Source organism: Manihot esculenta, chromosome 14 (assembly GCF_001659605.2).
Source record: "Manihot esculenta cultivar AM560-2 chromosome 14, M.esculenta_v8, whole genome shotgun sequence".
Taxonomy (NCBI): Eukaryota; Viridiplantae; Streptophyta; class Magnoliopsida; order Malpighiales; family Euphorbiaceae; genus Manihot; species Manihot esculenta.
Window position 1 is genome coordinate 10676643 of NC_035174.2, and position 27102 is coordinate 10703744.

Consider the following 27102-nt stretch of genomic DNA (forward strand, 5'->3'; position numbering starts at 1 on the left):
CCGGACAAACTCTTCTGCTTCTTTTTTAACAGTGGGCCAATAGTATCCTTGCCTGAATATTTTGTTGGCTAATGTCCCTGCTCCCTCGTGAGCTCCACATAGGCCTCTATGTATCTCTTCCATTATCCTCGTAGCCTCTTCCGGGCTCACACATCGGAGCCATGGGCTGGACTTCCCTTTTCTGTACAAGGTTCCCCTTATTACTTGGTAATTGGCAGCTCGAGCTACTATCTTTCTGGCTTCGTCTTTATCTTCAGGGAGCTCACCCTTCTCTAAGTATTTTAGATAAGGACTTATCCATGTTAGGCTCTGTTCCACCTGCAGTGTTGTGTTTGCCTTTTTGAAAGCAGGTGTACGGACATGCTGTATATATACTTCATCGGGAAGCTGCTCTAGCTCTTCTCTAGACAACCGACTAAGCAGGTCTGCCTCCTCATTTTCATCCCGAGGTATCCTTTGAAACCTGACGATAACTCCCCGACCCGTAAGCTCGGCCTCTATAGCTTTGACTTTATCAAGATAGTTCTGCATGATAGGGTCCCTAGCCTGATATACTCCCGTCACCTGGTTGATCACCAACTGAGATTCGCTATTTACTTCGAGGTCGGTTACCCCTACTTCCAAGGCTACCAACATCCCATTCACCAAGGCCTCATATTCGGCCATATTGTTGGAAGCCTTGAACTCCATCCGTAAAGCATAACATACTTTAAAGCCCTCCGGCCCTTTAAGCATTACTCCAGCGCCACTGCCCTCAGCACCTGATGCTCCGTCTACGTATAGCTTCCAGCTAAATTCTTGGGAAAGCTCTCCCTCTTCCTCCTTTCTTGGTGTCTCCGAGGATGATCCTTCCTTCTTCTCATTGAATGAGCATTCTGCTATGAAGTCAGCCAGCGCTTGAGATTTTATAGCTGTCCGAGGTCAGTATTCCAAACAATAGGGGCTGATCTCTACGGACCAAGCCAACATTCGCCCTGAAGTTTCTGGCCTGCATAAAATCTTCTTTAGGGGTTGATCTGTCATCACAACTCCTTGATGGCCTTCTAGATAAACTTTGAATTTCCGGACTGCCAACAACAGGGCATAAGCCGATTTTTCTATGTTTGAATACCTGACTTCGGTATCTCTGAGCACCTTGCTGACGTAGAAGACAGGCTTCTGCTCTCCTTCTTCCACCCTTACTAGTACTGCGCTGACTGCTTGCTCTGAGGCTGCCAAGTATATCAGGAGTTCTTCCCCTTTTATGGGGCTGCTGAGCACGTGAGGCGAGCTGAGGTATTCCTTAAGCTCTATGAAGGCTTTTTGGCAGTCTTCTGTCCATTCAAAATTTGGAACCTTCCTCAATTTTTTGAAAAATGGCAAACACTTTTCTGCCGACCTCGACATAAATCGGTTAAGCGCCACTACTATCCCAGTTAATCTCTGGACGTCCCTTACGCAGGTCGGCTCCGGCATATTCAATATAGCTTCTACCTTCTCCGGATTGGGCTCGATGCCTTTTCCGCTTACCATGTATCCCAAGAACTTTCCTCCTCTGATGAAGAAGGCACACTTTGCTGGGTTCAACTTCATTCTGTACTGATCTAATACCTCGAATACTTCCCTCAAATCTGCCGTGTGTTGTTGGAAAGTTGAACTTTTGACCACCATGTCATCCACATACACTTCCACGTTTCTGCCGATCTGGTTTCTGAAAATTTTATTCATCAACCTCTGATAAGTTGCCCCCGCATTTCTCAACCCAAAGGGCATAGCCCTATAACAGTATGTTCCATCTTCAGTTATAAATGAGGTTTTCTCCTCATCCGTCTTTTCCATTGGGATTTGGTGGTAACCAGACATAGCATCCAAAGAGGACATATAATCAAATCCGGCCGTTGAGTCGACCATTTTATTAATGTCAGGGAGGGGGTAACAATCTTTAGGGAAGGCCTTATTTAGGTCAGTAAAATCTATGCACATCCTGTATTTGCCATTTGCTTTTTTAACTAACACAGGATTTGCCAACCACTGCGGGTACATAACTTCCCTAATAAAACCTGCCTCTTCTATCTTCTGCACTTCCTCCCGGGTGGCTTGCTGCTTTTCTCTTCCCACTACTCTCTTCTTCTGCTTTACAGGCTTGGCCTCGGGGAGGACATTCAGTTGGTGTGTCATCACTTTGGGGTCAATTCCCGGCATGTCCGAGGGCTTCCATGCGAAGGTCGGCGAGTGACTTCGGATCAGGGCCATGGCTTCACCTTTTTGTTCTTTGGTGAGGCCGGCATTGAGACTGAAGACCTTACTCGCTTCTTCTTCTGATAGGGAGAAGGTCTCCAGCTCTCCAACGGGCTCTGTCCGGGCTTCCTTTGTCTCATCCCTGACCTCCAAAACTTCCGAGTCAAGCGCTTCTCCGGTTGAGCTCGGTTCCGTCACTGTGGCCAAGTATACTGCCCTTGCTTCTTCCTGGCTGCCCCGTACTATCCCCACTCCTTCCTCCGTTGGGAACTTGAGTGCCAAATATCTGATGCTAGTAACAGCTTCAAAGTTGAACAACGCCGGTCTCCCCAAAATCGCATTGTAACTCAGCGGGAGCTTGACCACCAAAAACACCTCATGATGGGCGCGAGCTCTGGGCGCTTCTCCCAAGGTAAGAGCCAGCTTCACTTTTCCTTCTACGAGTACCGACACTCCTCCGATCCCCTTGATTGGTGCCTGGTCTCGGACTAGCTGCTCTTCCGGAATCCCCATCTGCTGGAACACTCTGTATGGCAGCAGGTTGACCTTGCTCCCGTCGTCTACCAAAACCTTCTTTACCCGATAGTTATGAATGACGGCTTCAATGACAAGCGCGTCATCGTGGGGCATCTGAATGCCCTGAGCATCTTCTGAGGAGAAGGTGATGGTCAGGGGAGAATGGTCAACGATCTGCATGACTTCCGCATTGCTGGTCTCTCCTTCCCGGTTTCTTTTCTTGCCTCGACGGCTCATCCGTCCTCCCGTTCCTCCAACAATCATGTTGATGGTCCCACTGGACCCATCGTTCACTGGACCACCTCCAATTCTTCTCGGCGTCTGGGCTGCCGGACCGGGCTGAGGCCTCTGCCCCTCCGATTTCTTCACAAAATTCTTTAGGTGCCCCCTCTTTATCAACCTCTCGATTTCTGCTATCAACTGGAAGCAGCTGTTGGTATCGTGGCCATGCGTCCGATGATATTGACAATACTTGTCAGGATTCCGTTGGTCTGCTTCCGACTTCAGAGGTTTGGGCCACTGGAGAAACTCCTTATCCTGGACAGCCATGAGCACCTCAGCTCTGGACGCATTTAATGGAGTCGGTTTCTCCGGGACCTAAGGAGGAAGCACTCTTGGTTCAAGAACCCGAGGAGGAGGAGGCCTTTGATCCCTTCTTTCCCAGGCCTGCTTATACGGCTCAGGCCTCTTTCCATGCTTCTTCTCGTGTTTCTCCGGCCTCCCCTCCTCCGGGGCTTTCTCTTTTCCTGCCACCCCTTTGGCAAATCTACTCGTTACTAAGGCGTCATCCTGCCTTATATACTTTTCCGCCCTCTTCATCAACTCGGCCAGTGAGGTTGGAGGTTTCCTGCTCAGTGAACCAAAGAACTCGGCAGAGGTTGTTCCCTTTTGCATGGCCTCTACCGCCCTTCCTTCGTCGAGCTCGGGAATCTGCAGGGCCTCCGTATTGAAACGGGCGACATACTCTCTGAGGGATTCACCAACTTTTTGTCTCACTGTTTCCAGATAGCTCGTCTTCCTATCTGCCGGCACCCCGGCTACGAACCGGCTGATGAAGCGGGTGGCAAGATCTCCGAAACTTTTAATGCTTTCGGCCTCCAGGCTGTTGAACCATGCCCTCGCTGGTCCCGAGAGCGTTGTTGGGAACACCTTGCACATCAGAGCATCTGACAGAGTTTGCAACTCCATGAAGGTCTTATAGTTCATGACATGCTCTCTCGGGTTACCAGTCCCATTATAGGCCGCCATCGGCGGCATCATAAACTTCTTGGGAACGGTCTCCTGCTGCATTAACTTTGAGAAGGGAGAAGAAGTAGGCAAGGAGGTTTGACTCTGATCTTTCTTACCTAGCTCGGCTAGGAGCTGCTCTTTCAACCTTTTCAGCTTTTGGTTCATCTTCTCATCTTCAGGGCTGGAGCTTTTGCCCAAACTGCATTCCTCCTCCTCCGTTTCAGTTCCCGTTTCCCTGGTTGTTTCGGCGGAATAGTTGTCCGCCTCCTCATTTTCTATCAACTCCCTTGCCCTTCTCCCATGGATTCGGGCCTCCGGTTCTTCTTCTTCCCTGGCGTCATGGCTGTTAGTTTGTAGGCGGTCAGAGGTGGGTCGAGGCTCATTGGTTCTGGGTTCTTCCACCACTGGGAGTGTATTCATTGGGGTGCTGAGTCCCCTCTGTTGCATTATTTGCCCTAACCAGTGAGCAGTAGTCTGTAGCTGGAGAGCCATAGTTTGAATGTCCTGGTTGGACAGGATCATGGTGGGAGTATTCCCTGTCAAGCTTGGCGAGGGATTAAGAGGAATAGGCGTTTGGTTATTCAGCGTTGTAGGGCTAGAAAAAGAGAACTGCTGCCCTTCTTGGGCAGAGTTCAAGTCATTTGGGGTGTTAAGGTTACTTTCTTGGTGGTTTGCCATCGTGGATCTCAGTGGGTTTTGAAAGTGAAAACTCCGGTGATGAAAAGATCTCCTTCGTTTCCCACAGACGGCGCCAATTGATGATCTGAGATCCAATAGAATAGGGTTTTACAAGGGTTTATGTATTACAGAATAAGGCTTAAGTTTCCTGAGGAGGGGACTCCTCTTTTATACATTGTCTTGCTTGCTGGTGACGTGTAAAGGTCTCTCCAGGATTGGGCCACGCGTCTCTGCCATGCGGATTCGGAGGTACTAGGGTATCAGCCGCCTGCTCCATGCGTAATGGCCTCTGATTCTCCTCGTGCGTAAGTTTAAGCGGATCTGCCAGGCTGTCTGGTGAATGTTACTCTGGATCCTGGGTTGGGCCGAAAGTCGGGCCGGACGCTAGGCTTGAGAGGAGAGAGCCTACTTCGTGTGGGCTGGGCCGTTATGAATGAAGAAGCTGGGCCGAGCCCGGTCTTGAAGGTTGAATGAGCCAGGCTTGTTGGGTATATCAGATACGTGGGCCTCTATGTTATGGGCCTTTAGCGGTGGTTAAGCCCCTGGTCCGGGGTGAAAAAATCCATCGGTCATCAGATATTATTATTTTTTTTCAATTATAATAATATTAAATTAGTTGAATTATTTATTGCACATAAATTATCTTTAATATTTTTTATTTTAGACATTTTTATAAGGGGTTTGCAGTCATTATGTAGCATTTAATGGATAATGTGGTACAAAATTAAAATTATCAATTCAAACTAAAAGCTATACTTTTAAGCCCAATACTTGTATAAATTAATAAAAGGTACGAGAATTGAATTTTACCATTTAAAATAGCTAGTATAAAACAATTTATATTTTTAAATAAATTATAAAAAAAAAATTTTATCATTAATTTTAACTCTCTCTTGGAAGTTTTGAATCCGCACTGAATTTACTTAAGTCACACTAAAAAAAGAAAACCTATCAGCAGTGAATGAGTTCTTTTTTTTTTTTGGGTCGAACAGTGAACGAGTCCTAAACTGCTAGAAAGAGGAACGTGGCTTTACTGGAATGGCTAGGGATTAACCGGTCCCACAAAATTCAAACGGGAGCGTAATGCGTAACGATAGCTCCTTGAGGGTACACCGTGTCCCTTACCTAACTCAATAAAAACCCTAATAACATATTGGCGACGCCGAAAGAAGCCAAAACCTGAAACTGAAAACGGTCAAAAAGCGCGCTTACCTGCGAGCATGTGTCTTCTGTGCTTGTGCGTGGTCAATACTGTGTGACTCTGCCTCTAACTGCAACTCATGGAGAAGAGAGACTCACAAACGACGTCGTTTGCCTCGCTTGCATCTGAGCAGAGAGGCGCCGGCGGCAAGTTGAGGAAACCGCCGTCGCGTAGGCCACTGGCCACTCCCTATGCTCGCCCGCCGCAGAACCAGGAGCAGCGCGGCCGTTGGCTCTCTAAGCTCGTGGATCCTGCTTTCCGTCTTATCGCTGGCGGCGCCAATCTAATCTTCCCTTCGTTCTTCTCGAAATCGCCATCCGTCAATGCGCTACCTTTTCCTAGCGCCGGATACGGTTGGTTCTGAACTAAAACTTATCTCTCTCGAGTTCTCTTGTTTATTGATTGTGGTTTATTAGGGTTTAATGGTATAATTTTCAGCTGACATTATTATACGTTTTACAACGAATTCTCATTCATAGCGAAATGTGGAGCTTTTTGAATGATGTATTTTGATGGTTCTCCATCCTTGCTGATATGGATTTCAAAGCTCTTGATTTATTTGTTGTTTTTTCGTTTCATGGGGGCATTCAGGTTCACAAGACTTGCACACGGAGGTGGAACAAAATGCTAGTGGTGATGATGTCAATTTCGCTTGGAATGTAATGTTTTCCCAATTTCATAATATCTTCCTTGTGCAAAAATTAGCCTCATCTTTACTTATTCTATGGATTAGTTGCCTTCTCTGGTGTTATTCATGCTAATTTATTACTAGGTTCTAGGTTCATTTTTTGGATTATTTGCCTATTAGCGTGCATAAACATTTGTTGTGCTCCTCCGCGTCCAATCTGTTCTCAATGATTCAGTGGACTGGACACTTGAGGAGGTACTGATAAAGTGATCATTAGACCTGTTCTATTTGGAGGGAACCTGCTTAGACCTATTGAATAGTGGCTAATCTGATTTTACTTTTACCACAACCTTGACATTTGTTAAAATGTATTTTATTTATAGTTACTTCGACTAATTTATGTTTTTTCCTTTCAAATTAGGGATTATATGAATAAGCTGTCTTTGTAACTCAATTTATCCCCCTCCTAGGCAAAAGTAAAACAGAGGGAGCAAAACAAAATAAAAGAAAAGGGGTGCTGCCTGGTATCTATACAATAATTCAGTTATTTGTCTTGATCCACCATGTAAATCATGTTTAATTTGATTAATTCAGATGCATACTTGCTTTAACTTTTTCTGCTGCACTGTTTCTCTGTATTAATTGGCTCAATATTCTGTCTATACCTTGTGCTGCTTTCAGTGCAGAAATTCTTTTTAGTTTTTATACGTTTTACTTCACAGTTGCACTTCAAATTTACTTACTTCCAACTCATTTTCATTGGTGTATCATGTCACATTTGCTTTTCATGTAAACTTTTTTTATTTGTTTTAACTAATGTTTTTGGATAATAATAATGCAAAATTTTAATGGTATTTCGGTGCTCAGAATATATGCTTTTTTGTTCATTAACAAAATCTTATAGCAATTTGGCATAAGTAAGAATTTGTTTTCATTTCTTATGTGCTTTTGTTTAACTATTGTAACTATTTACTTAAGAATGCCATATTTGATTGGCTTATCTAGGTCTTGTTATGAAATGACATACCAAACATTTATCTTACTACATTACATAAGCTTTCATGGTGCTGTATGACATGTCATTTTCCTGTGATTAAAAAGTATTCTAACTATTGGGAATTATTATTTTACAGCATGTGGAATCAAAAGCAACTGGAGTAGCTGGTAGTAGCCATGTAGTGGATAGATCAAATAGCGACTCAGACTTTAATGGGCTCAAACAAAACCAAAAAGTTGACGTTTCTGATCCTAATGGGTTATCTGAACTTGAGCAACTAATGAAAGATAAAAAATTTTCTAGGTATATTGCATCCATTCATTTTATTGTATTTTTTGGATAGCAGTCCTATATTTGTTTTCTATAATATTGTGAAACATGGCCTTTTGTATTGCATTTTCCCTGCCATGTCTATGAACCAATATAGGAGCTGGCTGCTTTAATTTAATGTGAAACCTTTCTCTATGTTCTCTCCCCCTTGTTGTAGGGATGAAGTTAACCGTTTAATAGAGATAATAAATTCAAGGGCTATTGATCCTCCAGAGGTTGAGCGAGAAAGTAAATCTATAAGCCTCACTGTGGGAGATCTTAGAAGGTCTACGGTTGCCCTTGGGTTTTCAGGGAAGTCAGCTGAAGAAAAGCAAGAAGATTTGAATAGAGCTATTGGAGGAACCTCAAAAATTAGAGAAAGGAAATACTCAAATACAATTTCAGTAGATTCTCGAGAGCCTGCAAATGCCCTTGAAAATTCAAGGCATATTGAAGAAAAGCATGAAGAATTGGATAGATCTCCTCTTCTCCAGCTGAAAGTAAGTGAAATAATTAACGTGTGTTTCACTTTCTGAGGTTCTTAAAATCAGCTTTTAAATTCTTACTGGGAAAAAAAGCATCATTCTTGATGGTAACAAAGCCTTGACGCCACAAATGTGAACAACTATGGACAAGATATTTGAACACCAAAGAGAACAAAGAAACTTGGGGGGAAAAAATAAAACAAGAAGAATTTTCTAATCTTGGTGGCAAAAGATGAGAATCTAACTTCTATAATGTCTAGTTTTTTCCTTTACCTGCGTTTCTTTTGCTGCTAAAATATGATCAAGTTGACATATATCTTTCTTTTATCTTGTATTATGACAAGCGCCCTGAACTATAAATTACTGTTTGCTAGTTTTATATCCATAGATAGTTTGATAATTGTTTGCTATCTGACAGGCACAACTACAGGATGATGTTGGTACTTCACCAATGGAAATTGCGAGAGCATATATGGAAAATCGAACGTCAGAAGTAGGCTATGGTACTCACAGCTTAGTTTCAAAAGATGAAGGGACAATACCAAGCAGTGAAGAACTTGTACTAAAACCCTTCTTGCCATCACCTGTCCCCAAATCATCTCCTTGCTGGCCAGGTGCCCTGGTGCAGGACCAGCGTGGCTATATGACCCCACAGAGTCAAAGAGGGAGAATTGGGCTTCATAATTTCCCCCGAACACCTTATTCTAGAACTATTTATTCAAAGTCTAAGTCCAAGGTATGTGGAATTATTGTTTAGTCTTGTGCTAATGATGCTTTAACATGATTTATTGCATATGTGATGATTGGTTTCTTTTCTGTCTCTGCAGTTGATTCCATTACAGGGCAATAGTGATAGAAACCCAAAAACGATAGCTACTCCCTTTCAGCAGGCGCAAAATCCATTTGGACAGGTACTCTTTCCATATTAGCAGTGATCAGAGTTGTTTGTCTTGATGCTGATGGAATTTATATCATCTCTATGATGCTCCTTCATGTTATTTTGTTATTTTAAAAATATTGTAGAATTTATAACATTGACACCCCTTTGATCTCCTTTGGTATTTTTTTTTCATAATGAAATTTATATTTATCGGGATGAGGGTTTGTGTGTGTACAAGCAATTACATTTGCAATTTTGCATTCTTGCTGTGAGTTCTGAAGAAATTCTGGTTTTGTTACAATAACAACTAAGCCTTAATTGCAAACTAGAAGAGGTCAGCTATATTGGTCCTTTTCAATATTCAGCCTCTGTTTGAAATCAAGTCCACATCAACATTTAAATAATTGTAAATATTTTGATATTATTTTCCTCCACATCATTTGAGGTCTCTCCATTCTCTTCTCATTCATTCTACTACTAACTTAACACTGTGGTTAAACAATTTCAGTCCCATCATTGGAACTGGTGAATTCTGGATGCACTGGGAATGCAAAAAATAATATGAAAGGAAGGAAACATGAAGCTTTTTATTTCAATGGAAAATATAGAATGCCTACAATCAAATAACTTGCAAGTATGCTGCTACCTTTTCCTCTCAATTCTGGAAATAACAATCGGAATAAGAAATACAGAAATAACTGATAGCTCAAGTCCCAGGAGATAACCCCAATGCTAGCAAAGTGCTTCCCAGCTAATAGATGCAACTCAACAAAATACTCTCCTCCCTCTACTTCAGAAATTACTCCCATATAATATACAAAGCTTCTGAATCATTCCAGCTGGCCCATTTTCCATGTGACTCTTCCTCTGCTATTATCTCTAACAGAGCGAAGTCGTTTCCATATATATAGTTTCTGAATCATCCTGGCTGGCCCATTTTCCATGTGACTCTATCTCAACAATTCCCTCTAACGGGGAAGTCGTTACAACTAATTCCTTCTGTTTGTTTCTAGAATATTCTTTTCTATTCCTTTCTAATCCTCTTCTTTTCATATGTAGTATACTCTCAGTTGTCCTGTTCCTGGATCCCCATTTTCTGGACCTCTATCATTATGATACTAGAAGTTGTTTTGCATTATGGAACATTTCAAATAAGTTCTTTTTTTCTTGTTGATGCTGATTTTGTAAAAGTTTGAAGTTGTGCTGAAGAAATTTCAGGGATTATACTTATTTTCATAATTTTTCCTTTGATTGCATAGATAAATTCAAGGGGAAATGCTTTCAATGATGGCCATGGATCTGTGGGCCCCATCCGGAGATTACGGAATAAAGTCATTGCAGAAACTCCTAGAGGATCTGCTTATTTTAACAGTCCTCAGGTGGAAAACTTCAGTATTTCAGAAAGCTTATTTTCAACACCAAAGATAAATTTTGAAAATGGAGGAACAGTTAGCTCTGTAAAATTTCAGTCTGCAAGCAGTAAGCCACAAAGCTCTGAAGTCAGTGTCCCAACTGTTCCTCCACATTCTAGTCTGGTAGCCCGGAAAATATTAGAGCACCTTGAGAGAAATCCACCCACCCCTAAAGATAAGTCTGCTGAGTTGAGGTTAGCCACTTCATGGAAGAAAGGTCAGTCCTCTGATCTAGCAACTATCATGCCCAGCAAACTTAACAGCCCAACTCAATTAGGAGGTTTGAATTCTTCTGAAAAATCAATTCAACTTCATAAAAATAATCCTTTGGAGCCTGTTAATGGGGTCACTGGTGATGCAAATAATGACACTTCAGCTTCAAAAATGAAAGTTGGTACAGCTTCAAAAGATGGTGATTATGCAGCGCATTCACAAGATTTTAGAAAACTCTGGGATTCCCAACAAATGACTGTGCATGAGGTATTTGTTAATTTTTTACAATTGTGGCTTTGATGAAATTTTATTTATTTTCTTTTTTTACAAGTGCTGACTGGGCATAAAAACATGGTATAAATCCTTTAGACGCCATCTAGCTTCACCCATGAAGTATTTAAGAAGGCAGTCTCAGCATTGGTAAATTTTGTACCATCATCTCTATGCAGTCCCTCTTGGGCAAGGGGAGCAATGACATGCTCTTTTTGGGTGGGAGCAGGGAGATGGATTTATGTGAGGGTTCGTGCCTTTGCATCTGTGGAGGAGAATATTGTATCATGTTGTCAGATTCAAGTGTGCCAAAGCACCAAGCAAGCCCTTATGTGTTAATAGATATATGCTTAACGGCGCTTATTGTATCATTCTTCCAACTAATGCAGCAAATGGTTATTAACTGTAGCAAATCAAGCCAAATGTGTTTTAACCTGGTTTCAATAGAATTACACACAAAAAATAGAACTACAGGCCTCACAATAGCCTGATTTAGGATTCACACCTATCAAGAAAGTCTAAACCCTTCTAGGATTAGATATGTTGCTGAAGTTGTTTTCAACTGATTTTATTTTATTAAAATAAAGCACTCAAAGGACAAAACTTTGTATTGTCTTCCATCCATTTTCCTTATCTGCATTGCATAATACAGTCTTTAGAATTTCTGCATGTACTTGAACTATCTTCCTCATCATTTAATATACAGGATGTTTCAAATTCAAAGGTTCTGCCAAATGCTGCTGGTTCTGAGGTTTTCGGTTTACATAAAAAGCTTCCACCTCAATCTTCCGGTACAAAACCAGTGCTGCCTTCTATCAACGTTGATAAGCCTAACCAAAGGTGGACATTTTCCTCTGATAATAGCTCAGGATTTACTTTCCCAGTTTCTGCATCTTCTGGGGTATCATCTGAGCCGCCGACACCTTCTATCATGCCATTATCCTCATCCATTGATCTGCATCAACAGAATGATGGATCATCAATCCCTTCATACAATTTTGGCACGAAGAGGTCTACTCCAGCCCTTGTTTTTTCTTTCCCTTCAACAAGCAGCGTCCCCGTACCTGATGACGTATCTGACTTGAAGTTCAACTTCGGATCAGAAAAGACGCCGAGGATATCTTTCAGTTCTATAGGCCAAGGTGCCATATGTTACTGAGTGTAAGGATTGTTCAAGGATATTCATTTCTTTTCCTATTCCAGTTTTACTCTTTATTCCAATTGGACTATGTTGAATATTCAGTTTATATGAAGTCAATTAGTTGTATATTTAAGCCTCTGCATTATTATTCCTTGAGAGAGACGCAGGTAGAGAGCTAAGGGAAGAGTATAATGAAAGAGAATTTAGTGCTCCCAGAGATCTTGGCTGCAAGAGCTGTCATCCAAGGTGAAGAGTCTGTTTTCTATTTGCATGTTTGAGGTGATGTTGAGGAAGGTAATCCTGAAAATGTTGAATATTAAGAATTTGTTGTTGTACTGTCTGATTGAAATTGAACATGGGATAAGTTCTTATGATGGCCCATGGATAGTTCTAGGCGAAGCTCATGTTGGCCCAAAAGGTTTAGGACTGTTAAAGCGGTAACTAATAGGCATGTAATTTAGATTTTGGGAGACAAAAGTGGGTGAGTGGTGACCCAGATGTTTGGATGAGCTTCGAGTAGGCAAGAACAAATTCTGATCACACATTGAAGAATTTAAGCTTCACAATAGAACATGATGCCACTGGAAGAATCACATGTTGCTCCCATTTTCATTACAACAGGAACTTATCCCCAATTTTCAGCTAAGCTAGGTTGTCAGCTAGCGGGCCCTTTTCTCATTTATTATATCCTTCTCGTTTTCCCATTTTTCTTTTTATCTCTTTTATATGGTGTTTAAGATTCTATTAAGCAACTTATAGTCATTGCCAGACTCGCTCTTCTACCTTTAATTATTCCTTGTACGTGTGTATGAATGAAACACTACTCATTTGTAGAGTTGTGTACTCAAATTTTGTTTGATTGGATTAATTTAACTAAAAAATTTAAAGTTATTGAAAAATATTAAAATCTTGTTTGTTGGGCCGTTAATATTTTATTATTTGTTGGGTCGTTAATATTTTCTTGATTTTTTGGAAGTCATAAGACTTTTACTTTTGATGTCTGACCCAATTAAATTATTTTTTGAAAAGTTTATTTTCCGCGGAGTAATATTTTCGAACCAAACGAGTCCTAAAAATTAGTAAATCTGAAGCATAAAAAATATGTATATATTTGCGTTTGTATTATAAAGATATACTTATTATTATTTTTTTATCTTAAAGTTTTTTCTTCTATACTTTTAAATATTTTTATCTTAAAATAATAATTTTATTTCTATTTCAAAGAGTTTAAAAATAGGGTGTAAAATATTTATATAGTTTAATTGGAATTTTCTCATTTTTCTAGTGTGTTGGGTGGAATAACTAACTCATACAAGATTCATATGAATGACAATGTAAATAGAGTTATAATAATTGATTTATATATTAATTATAATATAAAAAATAATAATATTTTGAAAAGATAAAAATATAAAAGTGAATAGAAATTATAGACAAATGGTATAATATTAATTATACACATCAGTACTTAGATAGGAATGTTATAGTAAAGGTCCAAAAACACCAATAATATAAATGAAATTATTATGCTGGGACACTAAAAAAAGAGAAGGTTGTACTATTATTTTGATACAGCGGGATAGCAAAATGAAATTCATTGAATTAAAAAATTACTTTAAGATAAAATTATTTAATTTTTAATACATAATTAAAAATACAATTAAAATATCAAATAGAATTTACTTTAATCATATTAATTTCTCCTTCCATTTTATAGAAATAGATTTACTTTCACTTTTCCATTTTTTTTTAAAAATATCATTAATTTCAATACAAATTGAAAATGTTTTAATTCTATTTATAATATTTTTTTAATTTATATAAAAATAAAATAAATTTAATTTTTGTAATACAGATAAAACAAATAAACAGAGGTGAGGTGACCAGTGAGCAGAGAGAGAGAGAGGAAAGAGCAAAGAGTAGAGAAAGATATAGAAATGGAGCGGAAAGGAAGGGGGACGTGTTTGGTAGCGAAGGAAATGAATTAAATGCATTACAGAGACATGAATTTGACGTTTCAGATTCTAAGTGTCAGAGTGGCGGGGCTGCTCTTCTCTCCTCTCCACCGGAGTGGCCTCACTCACCACCACCACCACTCTCTGTCACTTTTTTTATTTTATTTTTTTATTTTGTAAGAAGAAAACATATATGCCAGCTTGTAATCTACTACAATCCACTTGCTGATCCGGATGTCTTTCAATCATTACTCTCCTTCCATCTTTCAAATACTTCCCTCCATTAACCCTGATTAGAAAAGTTAATCTGTTCTAAATTATATATTCAAAAGATTAAATAATATTAATTAATTTTTATAGTTTATTCTTATTTCTATTAAATAAAATTATCATTTTTATAATTTTATAAAATTTATTTTTTTAATTATTTCACTTTTCTATTAATAAATTAATATAAATGAAAGTAATCATGTAAAATAAAGGATAACTCAATCAAATTTCATATTTCATTTATATGTTTGACGGGTAATAGCAACTTCAATTCACCCATCCACTGTCTCATATTTGCCAACTCAAATTGTTTTCAAGTTTCATTCGTCTAATTAATTCAAATTTTTTAAAATAAAAGCGTTATATACTCAACACTACATAACTAAATTAAGTAGATGGATCCAGGCTAGAGTTTGGTGATCCTGTGATTATTATAATGAGAAAATGGAAGAAAAATCAAAGCTTTATCTTTAGTCTTACCCTTTTCCATTTATGAAAGACAGTAACATACAGATGGGGGAAGAGGCAAGTGGATGCTATGGTCCCCTAATGCCTTTATTATATCATAGATAATGTGAAATCTTATAATTCATTAATTAACCCTTTGAAAATATATAAAACAATTAATCATTTCTAAAAACTCTTAGCAAAACTTGTCTGGCTAATTTTCTGAAATAATTGAATCAATCTTAAGCTGAATGGAAGAAAGAAAAAGAAAGAAGTAGGGCAATGTATTGGGTGGGAGAAGCCAAAAATGGTGGTCCATGAAATTCCTTTTCATTGAGTGGTAGACAGATAAACTCTTTTTCTTAGATATCTACTTTGAAACAGAAGAAAAAGGAAACAGCTTTTTTCATTCTATTCATTCAAAAATTAAACATACCCATTTGTAGAGAACTTGATAAATTTCTCATATAAAGCCTCTCTAGCTTTTCCTTTCTATATATATATATATATTTGCAGCTTCTGCCTCTCAAAAACTAGACTTTCTTTCTTTTTCATCTATATTTCATGCAACTAACTTTTCTTTTTTTTTTTTCTTTATATATATATATATAATACTAAATTCAAATCCATTCAATAATTATAAGAAAATAAAATAATAGATAAAAAAATTGATTGTGATTCGACTGTAAGATTTACTTTCATGATATGAGTGCGAGATGAAAAAGATTATAATCATAATTTCTATATCTTGTATTTACCAAAAATTTCACATGCATATGCTTGTTTTTACGGCAAGTATATCTAGCCTTCATCAAACACCCATAACCTAAGTTTTGTGTTTTGTTTTTTTTTTTGGAATTTTTTAAATATTAACTAATACACATGTTATGCATTAATTATTTATTTATTTTCTAAATGCATGATTTTTCTTTTGTTATAATTTTTAAGAAAAGGACTAGTGTTAAAGTCTAACTTTTTACGTTCTAATTTTAGGTGAAGTTTAAATTATAGAGTGGTAGATAACTATTAAATGATAGGCTTAAATAGAAGGGTTGTTGATTCTATGAATATTATGTTTTTATTGTTCTTTCCATTCTGGAATTTCCTCTAAATATATATATATATATATATATATATATATATATATATATATATATATATATATATATATTTTCTCACTTGAATTTGACTTTTGAGCAGGATCGCTAACTTAAAAGTCAATGATCGAGTTCATTTTCAACATATGACTTAGTTTGAAAGAAAAAAAAAAATTTGCAAGAATATTATTCAATCTAATTTTTATATTTCCATTTTTTTTTCTTTTAAAATGAAATTTTTACATTTAAAAGTAATTTAATTGTTTCACCCATTTAGGTTTTCAAACATGGAAATCGGGGAAAAAAAAAGATTTCACATGTAAATGTAGTATAATAATTAGATGAAAATTTCAATTTAACAATGAATTAAACATATTATTTTTTATATTTTATTTAAAATTTTTGGTTCACTTCAAACCCTAGAATGCCATTGAAGAAGGCTTTAAACTAATTAATTTAAAAATTGCAGACTGCAAACTAGAACTTGAATTTTTCCTAATTATTGGTAAATTACAATAAAGTTTAAATTTTAAAAAATTGATTATTGTAATAAAAAAAATTCCTTTTTATATTAATTTCTTGAAATTTCAATAATTCTCATAGTCACACGAATTATAATTAATTTCATAAAAATTTATATTATTTCTGTTATTTTATATATTTTTTAAATATTATCATGTTTTTACTCGGTTATCGAGAGTTTATCAGCTATCTAATAATAAATATTATAAATAAGAACATTTTTTAGAGCTGATTTGATTCCTATGAAGCTATAAAGTTTCCTTAACTAAAACTGAGGTGATATCATGAAAAAGAGGAGAAATGAAATGATCAAAGAGATGAAACAAAGCCACAAGACAAACAACATAGATATTGAAATTTATTTTCTCCTCATATCTTGACATGGACACAGGAGGATATTCATATAAAATTAAATGACAAAACAAGTAGCTAGTTAAGTTCAAGTCATGACAAACACTTCTGAAGAATATAGATAATAGATATTAATTCATGTCTTTCAAACACATTGGAGTCAACACTTCCTTTAGTGGTAATAGCACAGACTTCCATCAAGTTGGTCTTGAAAAATCAAGTCCATCATTTGTTATATAGTGCAGCCCTTGACATTAGGTGCTTCTCAGAGGCCTGCACAAAGTAATTAAGCTTCAAGATATGCTGTCCATTAATGAACAAAGAAACTGTATAATCCAGTTTAGGACATGATCATAAGATTTTCTATAAGAATTCCTATTAGGACAAAGATTTCAATATTTCATTTGTATAAAACCTTATTCATACATCTCAATAAAATAATATCCTCTATGTGTATCAATGATTTCAATTTTTTTTATAAGAATACAATTTGTTAAAAAATTTAAAAATTAAAAAAAAAATTACTGATTAAATTATTAAAAAAGTAATTATTCAAGTAAATTATTGATGATTTTACTAATAATCTGAAATAGGAATTTATCGACAAAATGTTGTAATTTTATTTTTATTTTTTTATAGTGAGAAATAACTTAAGGTAGCTCAATAAGATAAATCAAAAATTTCAATTATTGCTTAATAATCAAATTTTGATTTATATATATCATCAATCTCATTCCTAAGTGGATTTTTTTTTTTTTTTTGACATTGTGTATACGAATAAAGCTTATGTACTTGACAAAATTTTAAAATAATTACTATATGGCAGCAAGCAACTTAAAATAATTACTTGGAAGCAAAAAGAAAAGGAAAATTTCCTTCTTCTTTCTTGCAAGGGAGAGAGAGAGAATAGAGACTTCATGGTAGTACTTACATCATCCAGCTTAGCTTGGCTGTTGGTCTCCAACATAAGCCCAAAATGGATGTGAGGGTAATGTGCCCACTAGAATACAAAAAATTTGGGGGTCAATACCCATAAAATCTTAGGATGATAGTATGGAAATCCAAGAAAATGTTGATAAGTTTTATAAAGATCTTTCTCCACTTACATTTTTGGCAGCAGTACTGAATGCTTCTCTGTGGCTGATATCTGGGTTATTTGCCTTGATCCTCTGAATCTCTTCTCTATACAAAAGATTCAAAGGTTGGTTCACAAATTAAAAATAAAATAAAATAAAATAATATTTTCCAAAAATTAACAAAGAAATTCTATGGCTATGAATAAAGGTGTCATCAGAAGCAAAATGATCAGAAAAATTCAAGAGACTGTGGATTGCAGTACTTTATGAACTGATTATATGCAGAAGGTACGCGCTGCCTCTTCTCGGGAGCTGAAATGGAAAACAACAGCACAATGAATCATATACATGCATGATCTGCAACATATCTATTATATTTTTACCATTTCTTTTTTCTTTTTTAAATAAGGGTCCAAAAAGAAAGAAGACTAATTTGCAAAACTCACGTCGATTAACGACCCTGTCCTCAGAGACATGACTCGCCGGAGCACGCATTGAGATCTTGTTATTGCACTTGGATGATGAACCCAAGTCAATTCTGTAATCAGGAAAGCTATAGCTTGGTGTCTAAAAATAACACAAAACATTAATTAATTAATTAATTATTATTATTATTTTCACTTAAATGAAAAAGAAGCAGCATTGAAGTGACTGAATCAGTTAGAATTGTATTGCGTTAATGGACAGGTGGTGAAATGAAAACTTTAAGGACAAAGCTGATGAAAAGAAATCATTAAACTTATTAAGAACCCTAACAGTATAATCAAAGCTACAGAGAAAGTGGCTCAAGAAAGAAAAGAAACCCTAGACACTGTTAGGCCCTGACGCATATACATATAACTGCTGCGGCCGCAAATATCAGCTGCTCTCTACGAAAAGTAGAAAAAATAGGTTTTGGGTTATGGCGGCTGCAGCTACGATTTGCACTGCTGGAAATGTTTTTTTGAAAAATAAATACTAGTCGAAATCAGAAAGAGAAACGAGGCTTTGTCTGATAACTCAAGGGTTCTTGATTAATTTCCTCAAAAGATGAAAAGACCCAGAAACCCTAGCTAGATTTACTGGCAAACCCCCCTAGAAATAAGCTGAAACATGTTTTTATTTGTCATTAAAAAAACAAGAACATCACCTGAACATCTTGCCATGAAAGTGACTGAAAGGCAGCTGCCATGTTGACGGACCATAGATTGGTGCAGTGGCCACATCGGACGGTCACGATGTCAAACAAGTTGCTGCATGGTACACTCACCTGCACACAATAACTCCATTAATAACCGAGTCGATCTTCAAGGAAGAACTCTGTACATGTATTAATTTTCATGTAAGCAGTGAAACCGAGAATTAACAAGAAAAATAAAGTCAAGAAAAAACCAATTAGAAACTTTCTTCGATTCTCGCTCTTGATCCAAGGAAGAGGAAAGATCAAAAGAAAATTAAGAAGACTGGGCTCATGAAAAATCCTAATAGGGTTGGATTAATTTGCTAAAACTGGAAGAAAAGTTCCAAAAGAAAATGGGTTATTTGATATAAACAAAAGGTTTAGAATCAAAAGTGAAGAATTGGGTTGGGTTCCTTTGTTTAGAAGAAGAAAACACCAAACTGAGATCTTCATTTTCTTTTTCTCATCAGCTAAAAGCCTAATGGAGCAGCACTTTGATGGTGCAGTAGTCTATTAACAAGGGAAGAGAGAGAAAATCCAGTGGTGAAGGAGTTGTCTTCATCAAAAATTTATCAGTAAATTGTTGTTTTGACGTCCAAAAATCCTCTATTAACGGAAGTAAAACCACAATAATCTCTTCTCAGTGGCTTGTAGCAGCAGGTCTGACTTTTCTTTGACTGCAAAAGAAGAAGAAAAAAAGAAAAGTCCAACGATGGAGACCTGACTGTAACAAAAACAAGAAACCCCAGAAGGAAAATCAATAGAGTTAGCCTTTTTTTTTCCTGTTAAAAATAGCACGAGAGCCTGATCAGCAGAAGCCTCAGACTAGCTTTTATCAGGATCTAATATGTTTCTTTCTTTCTTTCTTTCATATTAAGAGATACAAAGGAAAAGGGGAGAAACAGAAGTGCAGAACAGAACAGAATAAAACAAAAAACAAAAACCAAAAACACTTGAATTAGAAGTTGCTAATAAGAACCCAGAAAAAGAGAACAGATCCCATTAAAGATGATGATGAGAGTCGTATATACCGCAAGAACAATATTGCAAAAGTTGCAAGGGATGTAGCAGAGTTGCTCAGGCACAACATCGATGCAGCTCGACATCTCTCTCACCCAAATAATTAAAAAGATTTAAAGATTTTACTTTCTTTAGCCTCAAGAACAAGAAGAAAGACGAAGAAGAAGAAGCTGGCTCTTGCAAATTGCAAAGAAACTCTACTTAAAGGAGAAAGCAAAAGCTTTTATTCTCTCTAACAACACCCTTACTTTGCTTTGATGCCGGGCTATTGTATCACAACAGTAAAACTCTATGGCCCATATATATAGAAAGAGAGAGAAATTCCAAAGAGGAGCTGAGAGAGATAGAGAAAGAGAGAGAGAAAGCCATAGCCAATTAGGCCTTTGGAGAGCAAAAAAAAAAAAAAAAAAAAAAAAAAGTTGGGTCAAGCAAAAATGCTGGACAATGAATGAGGAGGAAAAAGTGAGTGTTCTGTGAAGGTTAAAAAAATAAAATTAAAAATTAAAAAGTTTAAAAAAAAAAGGAAGAAAATTAGGGTTTGAAGTGGGAACAGGATAGCTTTTGGCAGAAGTATTACCATAAGTCTGTCGAGATTGAAGTTTGTAGGTACCTGAAGAAGTGAGTGTGACCAGTCCCTCCTCATTTCTGCTTCTCCACAGCGGACGAGGGGGGCGAAAATTTTTTCATTTTATATCTTTTACTCATATCTTGTATTTTGTGTGCGCTACGTACAAAGTTCATTTACACCATTATATCCCACAAGATTTTCTTACTAATAAATGAATAAGTACCTCTACAACAATTTACAGTGAAATATTATCAAATAAAACTCAAGTAAAATTGATGATATAAATATTTATCGAAAATATAAATATAAATTGAGTTCGTCTTCGTTATTTTGAGTATATTTAAACATCATAATTTACTTTTTAATGTAATTTTAATTATGTTATTATGAGATTTTCACATTATTATTTCATGTGGATAAAATAAATTATGATAGTATGATTTTTCTGTTTTGAAATATATAGATACATGGATAAGGTGAAACTGAAGAAAATGCGAGAAAGATGTAAACTATTGAGTATCACATTGACCATAACATAATATAAAATATAAAGGTGTTTATCCAATTTATGCCTGATGTTATATATGTAAACAATTTAAAATGAAAATATTGCAAATAAAACATTTAAAATTACGTAAAAGTTTTGTTTATATTAGGCTTTATTAATAATTATTTTTTTAATAACAATCATACTTTTATTATAAAATATTTATAATCACAAATTTATAACATTAATATATAATATTTTTATTATTATTGTGACAATTTTATAGCAATAATGTACAAAATTTTTATATGTGCTGATATAAATTTATAATAGCAAATTTTATATTTTTAGGTACAAAAATTTTTCTCCAATTTTAGCATTGTAATAATTAGAGACTATGTTCTATTTAAACTTGGTTTAAATGAACCAATTAAGACTCAACACCTTGATACTTGGCTATATATAAGTGTGTATACTCTAGACTTATTTTTTCTTTTCGTTTATTTAAATTATAAGAAAATTTATTTTCTTAGAATGTAGTTTATTTATTAATTTACTAATATACCCTTAAACAATATGCATTAAAAAATTATTAGTTCAAATAATTATTTAATTTATTAAATGAAGCAATATAAATTGAGAATATATTAGAAAAGATAAAATAATATCTATAAATTTCAACGATATTAACTATTTTTTTTAATTCGTATAAAATATAGTATAAATGTATTCAAATTATATTAATTGTGTTTTAAAACTATAAAAATATGATTTTATGTTCTTTGGAGGAAGGATTAGATCTAGTTGATATAAATTCTAACAGACCACATCTCCTTTAATAATTTTCCAAGTATCAAAAAAGAAAAGGAGATATCTACCAATTTTGGGAAAAATATATAAATATGGGTATATATATAAAAGAGATAATATTCATAAAAATACTCTATACATATATTTTTATACAATTTGTTCATATTTCCTTTAAAATTAACAAGAAAAATTCATTTTTAAAATAAAAATTCATTGAATTAATAAAGAAAAATCCTAATTAGAGTAATATTTAAACATAATAATATATATAGATAAAAAGAAATATTTTTTTATCTCGTGATTAAACTTTCAACATTCCGTGTAGGGCGAATAATAAAAATACAGATGAGTGGTACAAGTCTATTTAGGGTTCATATTTGTTAATGGGTGAATTTTTTATATTGAATTAATTTTTTATATTAATTTTTAGCGGAAATATAAATGAAGAGTAGGATTATAAAAAAATATCATTAGTATAAAATATTTTTTCAAAAAAAAAATTAAAGGTACAATTATGAAGATTTCCCTATATAAAAATAAGGTAATCTTTTCAAAACACAGTAGTATTTTTGCATAAAATCATATTAAAACTTTTATCGGGTGGAAACTGAAAATTTGAGAGCAATTCACAGCCCTAAAAAAGTAGTGATTATTAGAGTGGAAAGCAAGAGATATAGAAGACGACAAAGGCAATCAAAGGGATGGAAACATAAGGACACGAGAGAAGATGGATAAAGCACAACATTATTAAGATCTCTTGTTTGTCGATTGAGCATTGCGTATTTAGGTTTGGTCCTTTTCCATGTTTGCTTACAATATACTAGCTCCTTCTTCAATTATTTTTTATTCAATTTTAAAAAAATAAACCTAATATATATATATGATGAACGCCGAACTTCTCTCACCATTGGACGAGATTGAGTCTTGGAGAATGATACGAGTCCAAAGCCCATCAAGCTACGCGCAAGTAAATCGGCTCAACATCACGCGATTCAGTCCTGTGACGTGAAGTGAACCGGATTGACTACGCACGTGGACCTACCTAAGGAAAGGCTAATCCAATGACGTGATAGAAGATAAGTGAAGCGAGTTCAATCACTTCACAATTCTATTAGCACGCGCACCGGAAAGAATTAAATGACCGCCTAGTATAGTGGGATGTTTTGACTCGTCCGCACGTACGAATCAGAGTTTTAGAGAAGCAGGTGGTACAGAGAAGCGGTTATACGTCACTAGCAGATAAAAGGGAAGAGGGTGATCTTTCTTAACAAATCTTACACGCACGCTATATATAAATTATATAGGGATGCGCGGAACATAATCAAGATATTGGGAATTGAAATTCATAATTTAGGATTGAATCTTTTATTCATTTTTAAATAATAATATTAATTTATGAGTATATATTATTAATTGAAAGCATCTAAATTTATTAGAAAGGCACATGCGTGTGGAATATAAGAATCCAATTACAAAACAAATTCTATTGGTTTGGCACATTGCATCAGCTTCACATACACTAATTAGGAGCAAGTACAATTCACCCTTCTTCAATCTTCACTTCAAATCAACCCTTACATTCGTTATTTATTTTTATTTTTATTTTATTTTAAATTTTTTACTTCATAATATCCCAATAACACATTTAGTGACCAAAAAGTTTTTTTTTTTTTAATTGAAGTAATATAAAAGAAGGAAATTTGTTTTGGTATGAATTTGTATAAAAATTTTCATGAATTTTAATTTAATTTAATTTAATTTAATTTATCAATTTCTAGATTTAGTCAAGTTGGGTCAATTAGGTTAGGAATCAAATGGTTGAGAATTTAAAATTGTAATCAAACCTAGCAATGCACATCAAATTAAAGTTAGAAGCATTGTATACCACAAAATTTGAATTAATGGTAATAATATATAGTTATAGAATTAATTTAATGTCTAACCAATAATTAATTTATATGCACAATGAAAAGGACTATACTATGTAAGATAAGAAAGGGGCAGAACATCTAATCCAAGAATGTTCAGTCACCTCGCAATTAGTTATATACTTATTTTGTTTTATAATTTTTATGATTTTTTTATTTATCCCAAAATTATTATTATTATTTTTAGACAACATTAATATAAATTAATTACTATAACTCTATTTTATTTATAAAAAAAAATTAAAATTTCTCTTAATATTTAATAAAATTAATCTATTTAATATAGATATAATTCAAAAATTAATAAAAAATTATATTTTTTAATATATGTAAAAAAATAAAAATTATGAAACAAGCATATTACATTAAAAAAAACTATAATCTAAGTGGACAATAAGCTTCATTAATATTTCTAGGACTACTAATATGTCTATATTTAAGAGACAACACTGCCAGAAATGATAAAGTTAGTAGTAATTTTTCTATTAAAAATATAAATTTTATTGATATAAATTTATAGCAGTAATATTATTGTTGCTTATAATGTACGGTTATGATTGTTTCTATAATAATAAATAATGCTATTAAAAATAATTATTTTACTAAATTTTAAAAATTTTGTCGTTATTATATCATTTTATATATGATCGGCAATAATTATTTATATTACGATTAACTAAGTAGTAGTAATATTCAATTTAAACTGACTGAATTAAATTAATTTAAAATTTTAGTTTAATTTATTTTTTTTATTTGATTTTTTAAAATAAATTTTATTATTTCGATTTCATTTAGTTTTTATTAATAAAAAATTTATAGAATCAAACCAAATCGATCCGTCACAATAATATATTATTTTTTATAATATAGTTAAATTAAATTATAATTAAAATTGAAATACTTTAATTAAATTTTAAAATATTAGAAATAATATAAAAAATAAAAATTCAATCGATTAAACTAAACTGAATCAAACTAATTTCATTTAAATCGATTTCTATTTAAAATCAGATCGATTCGATTTTAACAAATACTAAAATTTTAATTTATTTAATTCGATTCGATTTTAAACTAAATCAACCAATACTCACGTTTACTACTAAATATTAACTTTTACAACATTAAAAGTAATGTTGCCGTAAGATTTTTATAATTAATTTTAATTTTTATTGTACTGATAATTTGACAAAAATATTTCTCTTTCTTTCTCATCTTTCGAGCATAAATCATTAAAATCTCCCAAATAAAGTCATAGAAAAGAGTTTCTACGAGATAAAACTCGAATAAGATTTCAAGACTGACGTCGTCGTTGTGATTTCGAAAACCCATAATAACTAGTAAACCTCCATTGAATATTACATTTCGAAACAACCGAATCAATAAAATTTGAAAAAAAGCTAACCATAGAAACATATCCATGACTCTTCCACGTTAACGAAAGGTCTCCTCCCAATTCTTGTCTATTAATTGAGAAGCAACCATCAAAATGTTAAAAATTATGAAAAGATTCCATACGATAACTAAGAGTTTTTGTTTCCATAAAAAATAAATGTCCTGCTTGTAACTAGAAACCAAATCTTTCAATACAATAACTGTCCGAGAATTGCAACCATAAAATCTACCAAAGAGGTTTGCATATTCTGAAAATTGATTGGATTGTACGTGAGAAACATTCTCACCATACAGAAATCATAAGTGACGATCAAAATATTTCTGTAACTCTTAATAGGAACAACAACATTTTCTTTTTTATTGATAATTAATTAACGCATATCGTATTTCATAGATAATAAAAAAAAAATTTAAAGGAAAAAAAAAGATGATAATATCGAATCATAATAAGATCACAGAGAGAAACTTTCTTGTGATACTACATGTCTTAAATTGTACAATTCATTTTAGGTAACAAATTATCTTCATTTAAAATAATTATATGCAAGAAAAAGAAATAAATTAAATTCTCATATAATAATACTAATTTTGAAATTTTTTTTATTTCTTTTAAAATTATTTTTTAAATTGAATGAATTAATTATTAAATTAAATTTTTATATATTTATAAATCTCGATCAAAGATATATACTTTTCGTACTGATATTTAGATCTGGTTAAAATTCGATGCTGATAAATATCATCATTAAATGAAGGTGTGAATTTTGTATTTGAACCCATAAACGAAACGTCCAAGCTATAAATTGCATATTTCTCGCTTAATTCCATATATATAATATATATTTTGCCTAAAAAGATAAATAGTTTTATAAAATAATAGGAGAGGGAAAAAAAAAAAAAGGAAGAAATTGGGAATAGGCGTGTGGTGGGGAAAAGAGAAAAGGAGCAGGAAGTGAAATTGGGAATCATAAGAGTCATTTCATGCTGGGTGGAGAGCTTGATTTTATCAAAATTTGGACACCCACAGCTCACTTTCTGTCGTTTTTTAGTACTCTTTTTTCACGTACACAAACTATCAATAACCAGCTAACCCTACTCTCTAGCTAGTGCCTGGTGGAGCCTCCATGTCAGCTTCTTAATTTATAAATAGAATTTCTCAATCCAAGGATCAATTCATTTTTCACCTTCAAATTTTATATTCTCTTAACGAGGAAAATTGAACACCTTGCTAAACTTCTTGTTAATTTATTCCAGATATGTACTGATGAAAAAGATAAGTAAAACCCACCTCTGATTGTCAAAAATAGAATGCATTTATTATCAGGATGAAATTAATTTTTTTTTTAATTAAAAAAGAGAATGATATCAAAATAACTTTAAGAAGGTTAATATGAGAGTGTGGCCCTCAAGCAGGACTGCACCAGACAATTAATGGCAACCTTGAAATGTGTGTAGATATATTGAATTTTACTATTATTTTATCAATCTAGCAAGCTCAGCTGTACGGACGTGTAGCATTCATGTATTACGCATCTAGCCTACTCGTTATTCCCTTCACTATTTTTATATTTTGTTAAAAGATTTTATACGTTGATTAAGAAAATAATTACTCCAATCTCAACAACTACCAATTGGGATCATTAAAAAATAAAAAATTAAATAATAAGATAGGCTTTTTTTGGAAATTGTGAAAGTAATTAATTATTGTGTTTAGTAAAAAAATATAAAATTAAAACAAAATAATTAATATTTTTTAATCTCGTCAAAACAATTAAAAATATTTAATAATCATTTTTTTAAAAATGACATGTTGAAAAAATATATTTTAATAAAAATAATTATT

The 27102-nt window shown here is 34.0% G+C and overlaps 2 protein-coding genes across 5 annotated transcripts; one reads left to right on the forward strand and one right to left on the reverse strand.

Annotated features, from left to right (window-relative positions):
• The first annotated feature begins 5752 nt into the window (after positions 1 to 5752).
• LOC110599915 (nuclear pore complex protein NUP1) lies at positions 5753 to 12303 on the forward strand. Of its 2 annotated transcripts, none has more exons than XM_021736532.2 (8): positions 5753 to 6195; positions 6434 to 6501; positions 7604 to 7770; positions 7955 to 8276; positions 8680 to 8997; positions 9089 to 9172; positions 10401 to 11033; positions 11743 to 12303. In XM_021736532.2, exons 1-8 carry the CDS (start codon positions 5922 to 5924, stop codon positions 12193 to 12195), a joined length of 2319 nt encoding a protein of 772 aa, XP_021592224.1. In that variant the 5' UTR covers positions 5753 to 5921; the 3' UTR covers positions 12196 to 12303. The 2 variants fall into 2 exon arrangements, with proteins under 2 accessions (XP_021592224.1, XP_021592225.1); XM_021736533.2 differs by having other exon boundaries at positions 11761 to 12303.
• A 4498-nt stretch (positions 12304 to 16801) lies between these two features.
• On the reverse strand, positions 16802 to 20792 carry LOC110631097 (axial regulator YABBY 5). 3 transcript variants are annotated; one of them, XM_021778813.2, is made up of 7 exons: positions 20685 to 20792; positions 19025 to 19144; positions 18342 to 18462; positions 18159 to 18207; positions 17926 to 18001; positions 17751 to 17819; positions 16802 to 17092 (listed from the first exon to the last, which is right to left on the reverse strand). In XM_021778813.2, exons 1-7 carry the CDS (start codon positions 20715 to 20717, stop codon positions 17045 to 17047), a joined length of 516 nt encoding a protein of 171 aa, XP_021634505.1. In that variant the 5' UTR covers positions 20718 to 20792; the 3' UTR covers positions 16802 to 17044. The 3 variants fall into 3 exon arrangements, with proteins under 3 accessions (XP_021634505.1, XP_021634504.1, XP_021634503.1); XM_021778812.2 differs by having other exon boundaries at positions 20652 to 20778; XM_021778811.2 differs by lacking the exon at positions 20685 to 20792 and adding an exon at positions 20086 to 20459.
• Positions 20793 to 27102: the final 6310 nt, after the last annotated feature.

Excerpts from the sequence above, each read along its gene's own strand:
- LOC110599915 (XM_021736532.2), top strand. The coding sequence starts at position 5,922 with ATGGAGAAGAGAGACTCACAAACGACGTCGTTTGCCTCGCTTGCATCT. Across the intron at positions 7,771-7,954 it reads AAAGATAAAAAATTTTCTAG|GGATGAAGTTAACCGTTTAA; the intron begins GTATATTGCATC and ends CCCTTGTTGTAG. Across the intron at positions 9,173-10,400 it reads CGCAAAATCCATTTGGACAG|ATAAATTCAAGGGGAAATGC; the intron begins GTACTCTTTCCA and ends TTGATTGCATAG.
- LOC110631097 (XM_021778811.2), bottom strand. The coding sequence starts at position 20,160 with ATGTCGAGCTGCATCGATGTTGTGCCTGAGCAACTCTGCTACATCCCT. Across the intron at positions 18,002-18,158 it reads GCATATAATCAGTTCATAAA|AGAAGAGATTCAGAGGATCA; the intron begins GTACTGCAATCC and ends TCTTTTGTATAG. Across the intron at positions 17,820-17,925 it reads TCAGTACTGCTGCCAAAAAT|TGGGCACATTACCCTCACAT; the intron begins GTAAGTGGAGAA and ends TTTGTATTCTAG.